Source organism: Salmo salar, chromosome 15 (assembly GCF_965601325.2).
Source record: "Salmo salar chromosome 15, fSalSal1, whole genome shotgun sequence".
Taxonomy (NCBI): domain Eukaryota; kingdom Metazoa; phylum Chordata; class Actinopteri; order Salmoniformes; family Salmonidae; genus Salmo; species Salmo salar.
The window spans coordinates 54,909,633-54,925,194 of record NC_138305.1 but is presented as its reverse complement, the minus strand read 5'-3'; the positions used below and the strand labels follow the sequence as shown (position 1 = coordinate 54,925,194).

The 15,562-nt window shown below is 42.2% G+C and overlaps 2 protein-coding genes and 4 non-coding genes across 7 annotated transcripts; 1 reads left to right on the top strand and 5 right to left on the bottom strand.

The window, feature by feature from the left end:
- Positions 1–421: 421 nt before the first annotated feature.
- rps7 (small ribosomal subunit protein eS7) lies at positions 422–4,768 on the bottom strand. The gene is made up of 7 exons (XM_014144917.2): positions 4,643–4,768; positions 3,785–3,870; positions 3,600–3,671; positions 2,982–3,125; positions 1,963–2,027; positions 908–1,058; positions 422–534 (listed from the first exon to the last, which is right to left on the bottom strand). The coding sequence occupies exons 2-7, from the start codon at positions 3,857–3,859 to the stop codon at positions 457–459; spliced, it is 585 nt and encodes a 194-aa protein (XP_014000392.1). The 5' UTR covers positions 3,860–3,870; positions 4,643–4,768; the 3' UTR covers positions 422–456.
- Positions 641–865, bottom strand: LOC123727427 (small nucleolar RNA SNORA73 family). The gene has a single exon (XR_006759423.1). It is a non-coding gene; the product is annotated as a small nucleolar RNA SNORA73 family (small nucleolar RNA).
- LOC123727405 (small nucleolar RNA SNORA73 family) lies at positions 1,580–1,804 on the bottom strand. The gene has a single exon (XR_006759401.1). It is a non-coding gene; the product is annotated as a small nucleolar RNA SNORA73 family (small nucleolar RNA).
- LOC123727416 (small nucleolar RNA SNORA73 family) lies at positions 2,107–2,331 on the bottom strand. Its single transcript, XR_006759412.1, has one exon. It is a non-coding gene; the product is annotated as a small nucleolar RNA SNORA73 family (small nucleolar RNA).
- On the bottom strand, positions 3,217–3,441 carry LOC123727438 (small nucleolar RNA SNORA73 family). The gene has a single exon (XR_006759434.1). It is a non-coding gene; the product is annotated as a small nucleolar RNA SNORA73 family (small nucleolar RNA).
- On the top strand, positions 4,725–14,909 carry rnaseh1 (ribonuclease H1). Of its 2 annotated transcripts, none has more exons than XM_082961450.1 (8): positions 4,725–5,261; positions 5,392–5,516; positions 5,695–5,865; positions 5,975–6,074; positions 6,167–6,225; positions 6,371–6,451; positions 6,698–6,822; positions 14,674–14,909. In XM_082961450.1, the coding sequence occupies exons 1-8, from the start codon at positions 5,134–5,136 to the stop codon at positions 14,758–14,760; spliced, it is 876 nt and encodes a 291-aa protein (XP_082817576.1). In that variant the 5' UTR covers positions 4,725–5,133; the 3' UTR covers positions 14,761–14,909.
- The last annotated feature ends 653 nt before the right edge of the window (positions 14,910–15,562 follow it).

The following is a 15,562-nucleotide window of genomic DNA, read 5'->3' as shown; positions in this document are numbered from 1 at the left end:
TAAGTATTTTGATTAAAATGTGCAAGAGTTGACATTGCCAAATGGAAATTTGTTCAGCAGAAATACACAATATATAAAAACCATCTTTCTCACCAACTAAAGCAGATGGCTTGCTACGGCCCACCACCAGAATACACTGACAAATAGATTACTAGTCAATTTCATTCTGCATCAGTGAATGTGCAAAAAATACATGTGAATACTACCATTGCATGCAGGTGCAAAAGCAAGTCTGAACAAACCCTCTTAGCAGTTGTTAGATGTCAATTATCAAAGCTGCTCCAAGTGTACAATTATTTGAGGTAATGGTCCTACCGTTTTGGTTATCAAGGTCCTTCTGTCTGAAAAGACATCCGTCTTGAACATGAATGGACTAGCATGACTCACACACACCCCCCCCCCAGAGAACAGAGCAATGACGTTAACAGTAAACACATTTATTTTGTCATCTGCACTTTACAGTTGGAATTCGGGGAACTCAAAAACAACATCTTTGCCTGTGAGCTTCTTGTAGACGCCTGAGAAGGTCTCAACCTAGAAAATAGAAAAGCAACCACTGGTTAACCACTGCATAGACTAACATTTATAGGTCATAACGATTTTGTACAAAACACAAAAACCTGAGACATCAAAAAATATATATTGTACACTGCATGGTTTAGCCCCCCAGTCATGGCCCAAAGGGCTCTGGGAAGATGTAGGAATATACAGAACACCGTCCTCACCAGCCCGAAGGCCGGGGACAAAGCTTGCTCTCCAACGTCGTGGAACGGGACTGTACGTCACAGCACTGTGAAGCGCTACGCTCACATACGCCACAAGGACAGAGCCATGTGAGAGCAACCTCACCGGATGTCCACGTTGGGGTTAAGTTGGGTGAACTAGCAAACTGCTACACGACACTCACTTTGTGTTCAACGTTGTTCTGCTGCGCCTTGTCAAGGTGGACCTTGATGAGCCGGCTGCTGTCCAGTTTCACGCGGATCCTCTTGCCAACAATCTCACTGGGGAAGACCAGGTCTTCAAGGATGGCGTCATGCACAGCTGTCAGAGTACGGCTGGAGAAATAAATCAGAACTTGCATTAGACATTTGGCAACAAAAACAAAATGCAACCTTACAAAAACAATTTCTCCTACCATCAGTCTCATTCAAAGTTAAAGGAAGATTCTGTATAGATGTCTGAATGCATGTAATGGAAAGACCAATTCAATCTAACACTATGCGGGCGTCTCGAAATCACATCACTGGAGACAAGCAGAGTCTGCTTTAGATAACGCAAGGTAATAAGAGGGAACGCTGATTTTGCATCACAGGGTTAGTCTCCAGTTCATCTTGTAACCGTATCGATTTATTCAAAATCCCATTTGAAGTTTCAAGTTGTCACATGCTGAAGTAGAGAAGCGCCTTTCTCGCGAGCTCTTCCCCAACAATGCAGTAACCAATATCAGTATTACAAATAAAAACACGAGAAAGTAAGCAAGCTATATACTGGGTACGTTTCAGGGTCGGTGCCAATACCATATCTACAATGTGCAGGTTTACTGGAGTGGTAGAAAGCATATACAACATGTTAGTAAAATTGTACACTGCATGGTTTAGCCCCCCAGTCATGGCCCAAAGGGCTCTGGGAAGATGTAGGAATATACAGAACACCGTCCTCACCAGCCCGAAGGCCGGGGACAAAGCTTGCTCTCCAACGTCGTGGAACGGGACTGTACGTCACAGCACTGTGACGCGCTACGCTCCCATACGCCACAAGGACAGAGCCATGTGAGAGCAACCTCACCGGATGTCCACGTTGGGTCCAAAAATGGTCAGCAATTATGGCAGCACCAGATATGGCAGGAACTATTTGAAGTTATAAACTAGTACCCATTCACACAAACTTTAAAGCCACATTTGATTGTCTCTTCCAAACAGTATGTAGTCATGCACATGCAGGTATGATAATATAACTCACCTCCTGGGACGCTTCTGCTTATTCTTGATACGGCTTTTCCTGGTTGGTTTGGGCAGGATTCTCCTCTGCAAGTTTAATGAAAATATTAAGGATGACCAATTTACATAGGCAGACTTTAAAAGCCCAAGAAGCATACCTGATAACTAATGTACACTGCATGGTTTAGCCCCCCAGTCATGGCCCAAAGGGCTCTGGGAAGATGTAGGAATATACAGAACACCGTCCTCACCAGCCTGATGGCCGGGGACAAAGCTTGCTCTCCAACGTCGTGGAACGGGACTGTACGTCACAGCACTGTGAAGCGCTACGCTCCCATACGCCACAAGGACAGAGCCATGTGAGAGCAACCTCACAGGATGTCCACGTTGATATTAATGTTACAATCACAGCATGTACACTACATTACCAAAAGTATGTAGACACCTGCTTGTCGAAAATCTCTCTCCAAACTCATGGGCATTAATATGGAGTTTGTCCCCTCTTTGCTACTATAACAGCCTCCACTCTAATGGGAAGGCTTTCCACTAGAGAACATTGCTCGGCGGTCCCGTCCTGTGAGCTTGTGGCCTACCACTTTGCAGCTGATCCGTTGTTGCTCCTAGACATTTCCACTTCACAGTAACAGCGCTTAGTTGACCGGGGCAGCCTTAGCAGGGCAGACGTTTTAGACAAACTGACTTGTTGGAAAGGTAGCATCCTATGACAGTACCACATTTAAAGTCACCGAGCTCTTCAGTGAAACCATTCTACTGTCAATGTTTGTCTATGGAGATTGCATGGAGGTGCGCTATATTTTATACACCTGTCAGCAATCGGTGTGGCTGAAAGCCAAATCCACTCATTTGAAGGGGTGTCCACATACACGTGTATGTATGTATGCATGTATGTATACACACACATATACATACACGCATCTCAGTAAGTCTTCGCAAAAGGAACCCCTTCTGTTTGCATAGCTGTTGCTGTGAACCAAGCTAACTGCCCCTGCAACTCAGAAAACAGGACCGCTGCATTCTTACCTGTGCAACGAAGACGACATGTTTGCCACTGAACTTCTTTTCCAGCTCCCTCACGAGTCGCACCTGAATTTTCTGGAAAGATTTCAGCTGGGGCACGGGGACAAAGATGATGATGGCTTTCCTGCTACCACCAACTTCAATTTCCTGAGGGAGAGGGAAAAAAAATTGTTTTAACTTAGAGGCAAATACAAACAATTTAGTAGATACTTTTTCATCCAGAGAGCTAAAAAAAAAAAAATATGCACTGCATGGTTTAGCCCCCCAGTCATGGCCCAAAGGGCTCTGGGAAGATGTAGGAATATACAGAACACCGTCCTCACCAGCCTGATGGCCGGGGACAAAGCTTGCTCTCCAACGTCGTGGAACGGGACTGTACGTCACAGCACTGTGAAGCGCTACGCTCCCATACGCCACAAGGACAGAGCCATGTGAGAGCAACCTCACAGGATGTCCACGTCGGGGTTTAACTCAAATAATAACCCAACACAGTTCTTCTTCCTAGGCATCAGAAACTCCTCCAACATTTAAATAAACATTCATCTTCAGTTATACAAAAAGGTCAGAGTAAAACAGTCAGAAATAACACATGCTCCATGTAGTGCAGTGCATGATCCTCACCTTTGCAGCAGTGATGTTCAGCTCCCTCAGCTGAGCCTTCATGTCTGAGTTCATCTCCAGCTCGAGAAGAGCCTAGAAAGGCAGACATGTTGAATACTGCAAACAGCATTAGCCAAGTGACTAAGTTAAAGAAGTTGTTTAAATTTGCCATACATGCAATAGCTAACATATTGGCCATTGGTTACCTGGGAAATGCCAGACTCGAACTCATCTGGCTTTTCGCCATTGGGCTTCACGATTTTGGCGCTGGTACTGAACATGGCCTATGTTTCTGGAAAACAAGACAGACAAGAAAACCATTTGAGCATGTTGTACATCTTTGGACATAATTGAATGTTTCAGATGCAACTAAACAGCCAGCAAAGTGGTCCATGCTGAACGCCATCTCACCATACGTACATGCAGTTACTAAGTTAACTAGCATAACGATAGTCAAACTACTATCACCCAGCTAAGGTTGATCAAACGAAGTCGACACTGGTTGGTTCCACTCTACACTCAACCATATGATCTCGCAAACAACTGAGCAAGTAATTGCATTGAATCAATCTAGCTAACGTTACTAAACTTTTGGTCGCATGTCCCCAAGCTAAATTGTTGGCTAGTCAACGTTAGCCGGCTAGCAGTGTTTTTCAACCCATGTTCCTTATCACATGGCTAACTTTAGTTAGCAACTAACATCAGGGAACACAGTACTCAAACATACACCAAATTTCAAGTCTACAAATCTGACAGGCCACTAGACAAAAGGTAAAATACTAAACTATGCGGTTAAAAAACGGACTCGCCGATTGACTACAAGCAATTATTCTTGGAACACATGGGCCTCAAACCGCGCCAGTTATACTACCAGTCATTCACGTTAGGTCTATCCTGAAACACTTCATAATTCATTACACACCGGCCATCCAAAAGCGGGAATATAACAATCTAACGCATCAAACGACTTACATGCACCCTGATACAAAAAACAGGGGATTTGATGCACATGTACAACATTTTGAAAAGAAATTCCGATTAGTGAGAGCATTATCAAAACCAACCTCAGTCAACAACGGCCAGGGAAGAGGCCGGAATCTCGCGAGAGGTACCTAGAAGTACATCGTGCTAGGGAGTCATGGGATCACGGAAGTAGCTAGGATTTTGAAGACTTTATTTCTCCCCCCAGCAGATAGTGTATTTCGAAAGAAAAAGTAATTAATTAATGCAAATACATAGGCAAAGGAGAATAATAAGTACGTCATGTTACAATGTATAGCTAGCTAACTTTTATATGTTGACATTACGCTTGTCACACAGAAATAACATCTTTGCTTGTCAGATAGCACCTAGCCTAACGTTAGCTAGCCAGCCAAATATTTTTGTTGGATTAAGTAACATGCTATCTGCACTGTTTACATGCCTGTACTAGTTCCAATGACAACTAGTTAATCGTTTCCCTAGCATTTCAACACAGTTAGTTTGTTCACATTGCTCATGTTAAGACCGTGCAATGACCGGTGCCTCCACTTTCAAGTAATTGCTGGTCTAAGTGATGTTCAGATTGACTGGTCTGTATAGTATAGTACGCAGGGCGGTCTGCAATGGCACAGAGGACATCGTGAAAGGCAAATTCTTCTACGCTGTGAGGAAAGGATTCAAACCTGGCGTTTACAAAACTTGGTGAGTTGTGGTGTAGTTGGCTAGCTAGCTGATTGCAGCTGTAGTGTGTCTTAAAACTCATTGACATTTATATGATAATTTCTAGTCTAATTTCTTTTCATAGAATTGCATGTGTTGACTTTTCTTTTAGGGATGAATGTAAGAGCCAAGTCGACAAGTTCCCATATGCCAGCTACAAGAAGTTTGCAGCAGAAAAGGATGCCTGGGAATTTGTCAGAGGCCAAGCAACATCGATAACGCCAGACGTGTCAGAGGGTAGATACAGTAGATGGCTATGTTCCTTCTCTATATGTCGCTATACTGAAATGGCAATACGATGGGTGCTGATGTTACTGGCTCTAGGAATGGCAGCAGTCTAATCATTAGAGAACTAGTGCTCCATTCAAGCATGGCAAAATCAGACTTGCACTCAGACCACAATATTATCTTTTAGGAGCCAGCTATGAGGCAACACTCCCTAGAAGAGCACCGGAGGCTCTTGAGTACATACCCATTGGTCAGAAGAGGCACTATGATCACATAGACGAGGAGGAGATGTCCCCTGCCAAACAGAGTCAATACAGCAGGCCATCTTCAAAAAGATCTGATGGATTCACCTACATTGGTACAGACATTCTCAATGTGTTGTTAATGTTGCAGATTGAAATGGTTCCCGTCAATGTTTTTGGGGTGAATAAATGGGGGGGAAAACAAAGTATTGTCTTTTCCTCCAGGTGATGCAGTGGTGGTGTACACAGATGGTTGCTGTTCAGGCAATGGGAAGGCCGGGGCCCGAGCTGGCATCGGAGTGTACTGGGGACGTGACCATCCTCTGTGAGTTGATTCAGGCCTGTAGTAAATTATACTTCAAGAGAGCTTGACACAATATAGTCCAGAAGTGTTCATGTTGACTGTCTTTATTGTAGGAATGTAGCTGAACCACTGGATGGAAGACAGACCAACCAGAGAGCCGAATTACAGGCAAGTACTGTGTTAATGTCATATTTGCTTTAATTGTGAACTCTAAACCAGATTATTATTTTCGACTCATTTAATTGCCACAGTTCCCTTTAGATTGTAACCAACCCCACGAGACGAAATCTCACGTTTTGCTTCTAAATAACAGGCAGCATGTAAAGCCTTGGAGCAGGCCAAAGAGATGAACATCAAGAAGTTGGTGCTCTATACAGACAGCAAGTTCACCATAAACGGTACATATGTGCTGCTTATAACACTCTACCAACACTATCAGCAAGGGCCTGACTAAATGTGGCATGGCATCATGTAATGCTGCAGGCATGATGCAGCAGCTAATGTTACTAGCTAGGCCTACTGTGACCATTGGATGAGAAATCCAGAGGTCCCTCTCTCTGACCTTCTCTTCCAATGGATTTTGAGAAGGAGGCGAGGTGTATGCAATTAAGAAAAGGCATATGTCGGTGTTTTTTTTCCGTCAGGTGTCACCAGCTGGGTGAAGAACTGGAAGCTGAACAACTGGAGGCTCAACTCTGGTGGCCCCGTCATCAACAAAGAGGACTTTGAAAAACTTGACATGCTGAATGAAGAGCTGGAGGTTGTATGGGTAAATATCAATGTTGCTCTACATATTTTCACTTCAGAGATTCCGTACACAAGTGTTTTGAGTTTCAGACTAGAACAGTGGTTCCCAAACTAGGGGTCATGACAGCCCATCTATCTACCTCATCCCCATACTATATTTATTTATTTATTTATTTATTCTGCTCCTTTTGCACCCCAGTATCTCTACTTGCACATTCCATTTTTGCACATCTACCATTCCAGTGTTTAATTGCCATACTGTAATTACTTTGCCACCATGGCCTATTTATTGCCTTAATTCCCTTATTTTACCTAATTTGCACTCACTGTATATAGACTTTTTGTTTTATTTTTTTCTTCTGTATTATTGACTGTATGTTTTGTTCATTCCATGTGTAACTCTGTGTTGTATGTGTCTAACTGCTACGCTTTATCTTGGCCAAGTCGCAGTTGCAAATGAGAACTTGTTCTCAACTAGCCTACCTGGTTAAATAAAGGCGAAATAAAAATATGTGGGTTCACCTGATTTGAAGATGTGATAGCAGGAGAAACTCCCAAAAGCCTGGTGAAATATTTTTATAATAAAAAAATATATACATTTATCATTATAAGTAATGTTTGTACCCGCATCTCAAAAACATTTGTGGTTAACCACACAGAAAATGGAACAGTGATGGAGTTGCCTTCACGAAATACATTTATTTTGAAATGTATTTGTTCAAAGTATTTATAAAGCAAGTCGTATGCCCTTAATTCAATACTTTACCAAATCTTCCAGTTTCTATAATGGTCTTCTTTGGGATTGGGTTGGCGGATCGCATCCAACTTTAAGGTGCATACACCGCCACATACTGTACTGTGTGAGACCAGTCACAGCCTACCTATATTAAATTCTCTTCATTATTCCTGTTCCTTAAAAGGAACAAAATAGCACCACCACATAACCCTACAGTATATACCACCATTTCATAAAAATCACCACCCCATTAACTTCTGCAGTAAAATCTTATATACCCAGGTACTTCTCTGCAGCTGCCATCTACTAATTAAAAACCCGCTACCCGATTCCAATACTTTGACCCTATCTGCTCCTGCACCATGCAAACGGCCTGGGTGGACAGGACACCTACACACTGACTCTTCTGAAATACTTCTCTCCTATTTTTTCTATTTTCTGTGATTTATTTTAAGTTTCTGCAATACAGTTGGTAACCATTGCTATGAACACTCAGAAGCCAACCTTACTGAAGCATAAAATCACTCATTGCCCTATTCCTCTGCTCTGACACAAATCTACTACAAATCCTCTCAGGATCCCTCACCCTTGACCCCTCACCCCATCCTCCTCTACTTTCTTCACTGCCTCAGCAAACGACACCTTCTGCACTACTCTGACTCTGGCCACTTCATCCTGCCTCTCTCGCACCGGACACCTCCGATCCCCAGCAACATGGGCATCCCTACAGTTGACACACACAACTTTATCCACCGAAGCTCCACAATCCTCTATCCCATACCCTCCTGCACACTTCCCACATCTTGGAATCTCCCTCCTACACACTGCTGCGATATGACCATAAACGTTGTACCTCAAACAGTGCAGTGGATTCTGAACAAGTCCTCTAACAGTATAACTGATATATCCTAACATGACTTTGTCTGGTAGAGACTGACTCAAAACTCAAAGACTGACAGTGACAGTTTCACCACGCTCCCCACCGGGTCTTTGTCTTCCGGTGCCGGTACCCCTTGCAAGTCTTCCGATGTAAAATCCTTGAGTCCCAAAAACGTTTCTGCCACAGTAATGTCCAGTTTCTTCGACTTCTTTGAGACTTGTGCTGTATAGTTTATAACTGTGGCAATGAACGCAACAAAATCCACCTTTTTAACACACATCTTATCTTTTGTCTGACAGCAAACATTTACTACGGTCTGTGGTGTATTCACTACCATATCTTCACTAGCATCACTAGTGTTCTCAATTATTTTAAGCGCCCCCGCATAGGAGATTCGATTGACCTCTCTAACTGTTGCCACCTCAATTTCCTTCACCCTTACCGGGCACTCCAGGAACTCAGGATCATGATCCCCACCACAATTGCAACACCATCGTTCTTCTACACACCGTTCTTCAGTATACTCTTGTTCGTCTGCACACACTTGAAACATGGCCATATCCTTTACAATTCTTACACTGCAGTAGTTTGGGGACAAAAGCTCTTACTGCTTATTTTACTTAACCAAGCTTCACATGCGGAGGTATTTGCTCTTCCTCAAAAAAACAACACGACCAACAGACTTTCTTCTTTTTCTCCATTCGCCGGGCACCAACCACACCAGGAATTATTTTCAGGTACTCGACATGAACATCCGTCGTCACCCCTGAGATGACTCCTTTGACAAGTGTTCTACTCCGAAGTTCAAAACTTCTATTGTCCGGATTCTTTTGAGCCCCACTGCAATCTTCCTCAGTTCTTCAGAAATACAATGAATCAAAATAAGACCACTCCTGGTCACTCAGACTCCACTTTTCCAAGCTCATACTTCACCATTTGACACCTCAAACGGGTTTTAGCTAGGGTCAGGGCCGCCCTGATAGCTAGGCTCAGAGCCGCCCAGCAAGTCTCCTGTATGGAGTCAGTGAAAAATCGCTGAAGGTGTGAGTAGAGAGAAGATGGCAGTGGATGTCCCACAGTCTGCAGTGAATGCCATGCAGGAGAAGGATCCCGACACACTAATAGTGAAGGTGGACTTTGTTGCGTTTTATAGCACAAGTGATAAATTGCACTAGTCAAACTAATAACAAATCTAAGAAGCTAGACATGTGAAGGCGGCATAGATTTCTGGATCTCCAGGACTTTACAGCCGAAGTGTTACAGGGAGTACTGAATGAAGAGGTCCCCCCTCCCAGGTTCCTGAACCTATGTAGGGATCTGAATAGACATTTAAATCTGACTGAAGGAGTACAGTTCTTTTTTATTTTTTGAAATTCAGTGTAGTAGTGTGAATTTGGTTAGTGTTTTTTGGTATTTAGTATAAATTTGTTCATTGGGGTCTTTTTTTACTACCCCGTACAGTAGGTGGCGGCAATACACCTTATGAGTGTAGTCTGCCAATAAACCTCGAAGAAGAAGCTCTCTTACATCAAACAATGAGAGTGCTTTAAATTGGCTCGAAAAAGCTGGCCTACACTTGACTGTTGCACTTGGATCCTTCCCATGGTTAATGGCTACTGCCTCTACACTGCTGCAAAATTGATTTTTTTTGGAGACCATCCTCAGCTAGTTCTTCGGTGGCTAGCACATTAAGTGAGCAGTGGCATGTATTCATGGACGCCAAGGGAAGCCACCCCCACACACACAAAAAAAACATAAAACAATGTATCTTTAGTCTTTGTGTTTCATAAATTCGCAAAAGGCTGAAAGCATCTGAGCGAGTGAAACAGCGCCCCTCTTCAAGGGAAGCCAGCTTGGATTTGGCGTCTTTCTTATCGTATACGTTATTAACAGAAACAACTTGAATTGTTGCATCTCATTTTGTTGTTGTCCTCTGGTGGCTAGCTAGCTAAAATTTGTCTCTTTCCTAAATTAGCTACGGATGGAGATAGAGATTTGGACTTGTGGTTTTACTAAATTCTCCGTACTGGCCAATGATTATAACGCCGATTCTGATCCAACCATTAAGTCATACATTGTTGTGCCCCTGGCCTAAGAGGATCAAAGATCAATATGTACAGTAGATGGATATAGAAGGCTAATGTTAACTAGCTAACGTTGCCCATGAATGGAAGTTAGGCAAGCAAGCAGGTAGCCTAGGACAACAAAAAATAAAAACATGGTACTACATGACAGAGTGATAAACTGTTTCGTCAGTGTCGTGTCTTTGGGCACCATTAACTTGAAGACATGTTTATCAAATAACTCCCTGTTATTATTATTACGCAATTAAACTGATTAATCGTTTAACTGTAATTAACTAGGAGATCGGGGCACCAAGGAAAATATTCAGATTACAAAGTTATAATTTTCCTAATATAACTTTCCTATATTATAACATTATATATTATATTATAGTACAGGCCGATTATCTTCTGGTTTAAATGGTGTATTCTTTACCTCGCGTCCAGTCTCATTCCAAACGTCGTAAATTGTTGTATCTGCACGAACCCAGTCTTTACTAAAAGTCATCCATACATCAATTGTCTTAAAATCATTTATTTACTAAACTAAGTAATTCACAGAAAGCATACAAACAGTAGTTATCGTCACAAAGAATTGGTAGAGTAATGTGCCCTAGTGGGCTAAACTGGCATGGCGGCTTGTTAAACAAATAAGGGGGTTGGGGGCAGCTGAGAAGGCACAACAGAGTTGATAAATATTAACAATTGATATGCTAATCCTTTGCACATGAACGCTCACTCATTCGGAAACAATTGCAATCAATATATATATTTACGCTCAGTGTGTCGTCGTGATCTTCGTTGGAAAGGTCGTTCTGTTGGAGAGTTCCCTCTCTCTCTTGGTTAGAATGGCTCTTTCAAAGCGACATTCATTAATGTCGTTATAGAATGGATGTTTCGTCGGTCTTCGCATTCAATGATAGAATTTCTAGCTGCAGACTATTAATTAATATCAAAGACTTGTTATTATTCTGTCGGTATCGATAGTTTAACCACGTGGTATGGTTACTTCAGTAGAGGGATGCATGGTCAAACCTATTGGCCAACTCGTAATGGAGTGGAGGCCTGGTCTGAAGAAAGTAACCCTGGGTGGGGGTTTTATTCGGAATGACAGAAAAAGGCTGTCTCATGACGCCAGGTCTTGTCTGTGTCCCTGGGGGCGTGCCGATGACTGAGTTAAGCTTTGAACAGAAATACAATTCTATCACATTAACCTCTATGGGCAAGCGTCCCACCTACTCAACAGCCAGTGTAATCCCGTGGCGCGATATTCAAATACCTCAAAAAATGCAAAAACTTCAATTTTTCAAACATATGACTATTTTACACCATTTTAAAGACGAGACTCTCGTTAATCTAACCACACTGTCCGATTTCAAAAAGGCTTTACAATGAAAGCAAAACATTAGATTATGTCAGCAGAGTACCCAGCCAGAAATAATCAGACACCCATTTTTCAAGCTAGTATATAATGTCACATAAACCCAAACCACAGCTAAATGCAGCACTAACCTTTGATGATCTTCATCAGATGACAACCCTAGGACATTATGTTATACAATACATGCATGTTTTGTTCAATCAAGTTCATATTTATATCAAAAACCAGCTTTTTACATTAGCATGTGACTAGCATGTGACTAGCATTCCCACCGAACACTGCCGGTGAATTTACTAAATTACTCACGATAAACGTTCACAAAAAAACATAACAATTATTTAAAGAATTATAGATACAGAACTCCTCTATGCACTCGCTATGTCCGATTTTAAAATAGCTTTTCGGTGAAAGCACATTTTGCAATATTCTCAGTAGATAGCCCGGCATCACAGGGCTAGCTATTTAGACACCCAGCAAGTTTAGCATTCACCAAAGTCAGATTTACTATAAGAAAAATGTTATTACCTTTGCTGTTCTTCGTCAGAATGCACTCCCAGGACTTCTACTTCAAAAACAAATGTTGGTTTGGTCCCAAATAATCCATTGTTATATCCAAATAGCGGCGTTTTGTTCGTGCGTTCAAGACACTATCCGAAAGGGTAAATAAGGGTGACGAGCATGGCGCATTTCGTGACAAAAAAATTCTAAATATTCCATTACCGTACTTCGAAACATGTCAACCGCTGTTTAAAATCAATTTTTATGCCATTTTTCTCGTAAAAAAGCGATAATATTCCGACCGGGAAATCGTTTTTTATTACAAAGAGAGTGAAAGTAAAAGCATGCTATCCCTTCATGCACGAGCCTCAGTCTAATGGCCCTCTGATTGAGCACTTGCCAAACGCGCTAATGTGTTTCAGCCTGGGGATGGAATTACATCGTTCAGCTTTTTCCCGCCTTCTGAGAGCCCACGGCTCGTAGGAAGTGTCACGTCATGCCAGAGATCCCCTGTATTTGTTAGAGATGATCAAGGAGGGCAAGAAATTGTCAGACAGGCCACTTCCTGTAAGGAATCTTCTCAGGTTTTGGCCTGCCAAATGAGTTCTGTTATACTCACAGACACCATTCAAACAGTTTTAGAAACTTTAGGGTGTTTTCTATCCAAAGCCAATAATTATATGCATATTCTAGTTACTGGGCAGGAGTAGTAACCAGATTAAATCGGGTACGTTTTTTTTATCCGGCCGTGCAAATACTGCCCCCTAGCCCCAACAGGTTAACATCAGTACATATCCTCTCAACATATTCCAAATAGCTTTAATCTTATTAAATAATTGTATACAACCATTTAGATGCAAGTCCCATAGCTGAGGCTATTATATAAACCTTAGTATGGTAATATGGTACTATTGTCTCCAATGGGTATCACAAAATTGTACCAAGCGGACCAGTTCGTAGCTGGATTCTTCACCAATCTTTTATACCTTCTCCAGACCATAAATGTCGTTCGGTTGCCCAATTCTGTGAGTTGGAAGAATTTCCTTTGTCTCTCTATGAAACCCCTCTCTGTCTCAACTGGGCCATGCGGCAGGACATTCTCCTTTAGAATTTTACGACCGCCTTCACAGGGCCTGGGTAGGGAGAGGTAGGTAGGGGGATGGTGCAAGGGGGAGGGGGTCAACTGTGCTCCCTGTTCCCAGAGAGAGGGCAACGTCATGACAACAGCATGAAAGAGAGCAGGATGGCATTGGCGTTTCTCTATATGTAGGATGAGTCAACATGTTTTTCTTCTTCCACGAACACATGTTCGCTCAAACAGAAATCAGAACCATGAACAATTTTTAACATATGTTGATTGGACTACATTGTTTTTGGTATCTTTTAGTTGTCACTGTGTTAGACTAAGCATAGGGGATTTATATTGTTGTAATGCTGAAGTTGAAATGGTGGTGGAGTAGTGGAGATAGATCCTGTTTTCTTTGCGACTTGAGGTAACTCTCTGGTTCTAAATCAATAGTTGTTTAGTGGTATGAAAATGTCAAAAACATCAACTTTTCTTAACCATGCTGTAAGTCATGTAACTGTCTGTTACATGCAATATGCGTCGTGGACTTCACCGGACAGAGGTGGCTCTCCGGTTTTGTGATAAAACAAAAGGTGTGGTTGATTTTCTTTATTCTGCCATTGTCGTCTTATTGTCTCGGCCTTTAGGCACATAGATCATGGTCACAAGGCATGTGAATTTACAGCAAACAACGCAGTGTAGGTTGTAATATTACTTTTACTTTTTTTGGGGGGGGGGGGTGTGCTTCCCCCAGTGATATATATTTTTTTAAATTACCCACACACCGCTCTGACTCAAAGGGATCCCTGAAATCTCCTTCTGAGTGTTAAAGTTCATGGTATCCTTCGCCAGCTCATATCTATGTGAAGCAGGATTCAGGGCTCTTGTCTGTGTCCGATCCAAACTCTGAAGGTTGAGACAGCAGTGACGAGGTGTGCATTGTCGACCACACGCCCCCTGACTTTTGAGAACCTCCCCAGGACATGCATGCATACCCATCTCATTAGTTGTGAGTTAAGAAGATCATAAATCCTCTGACTGTTTTTGAAATCGACTGTCATAGCCCCAAATAAAGGTTGGTTGGGGTTGCAATACATTTCTGATATCGTTCTGATATCGAAGTTGGGTCGTGGCCCCAAAAAATTTGGGAACCCCTGCACTAGAACGTTCAGTCATGGATGATGCACAACTGAAATGACTAACAGTCCCCTTTTGCCTCTGACTATCTTCTCTCTCTTCTTTCCCCCAGTTGCACATCCCAGGCCACGCTGGGTACCTAGGAAACGAGGAGGCCGACAGGCTGTCCAGAGATGGAGCAGCGAAACACTTAGATTAGCCAAAGAAAGATAATCTAATTTACTGCTCCTGGGCAGTTCATTCAACATTTGGATTATGGTTTTGAATGGAATATGGGAATTATATATTGTCCTTTCTGTTGGGCTGCCATGTTCTAAATGTTATGAAATTACATCTAGTTCCATCCTGTTTGACATCTTTATGGTTATTTCTAAGTTAAGAAAAAAATTCAGCTTGTGCTTGTACCGTATGAACATTTCTTAATATTCCAAAATCATTCCATTCTGATAGATAAAACAGTTCTGTAACCACTGTGTAATGTACACTTCAGACAGTAGATGGAGCTCTAGCGCATCAAAACAGGTCCAATACCTCGGAATAGGACTGGCTCTCTTAATTACATTCCATGCTAGGCTCCTCTGTGGAAAGAGGATTCCTCACATAGAAGATGGATTTCTCTGGTTTCTATATGCATGCTGTAAGATAACGGCCACTTATGACATATGTGTGTGTGATCTAAGGATTATTTGTCTTGCTCAAAAGCCTGTCTATTACTAGGACTAGTGGTCACGTTAACGTTTCCCTCTTCTAAAAAAACAACACACCCTTCAAAGATCATCTATTCATGTATACTCTGACATGAAATGATCTTGTTGATATTCTCTTTGACTACTTGGTGCACAATTCCATCTTCTCCACTTTACTCAGTCAGCTCTTGGCAGATACTACTTAGTCTCTCAGTACGTGTCTCATCCATTCAGTAAGCTGGTGTCTAGACAGTGGACCTATACGTGTGTGAGGAAAAATAATGACAGCTCTAGCTGAGAGAGTAATCTCCATAT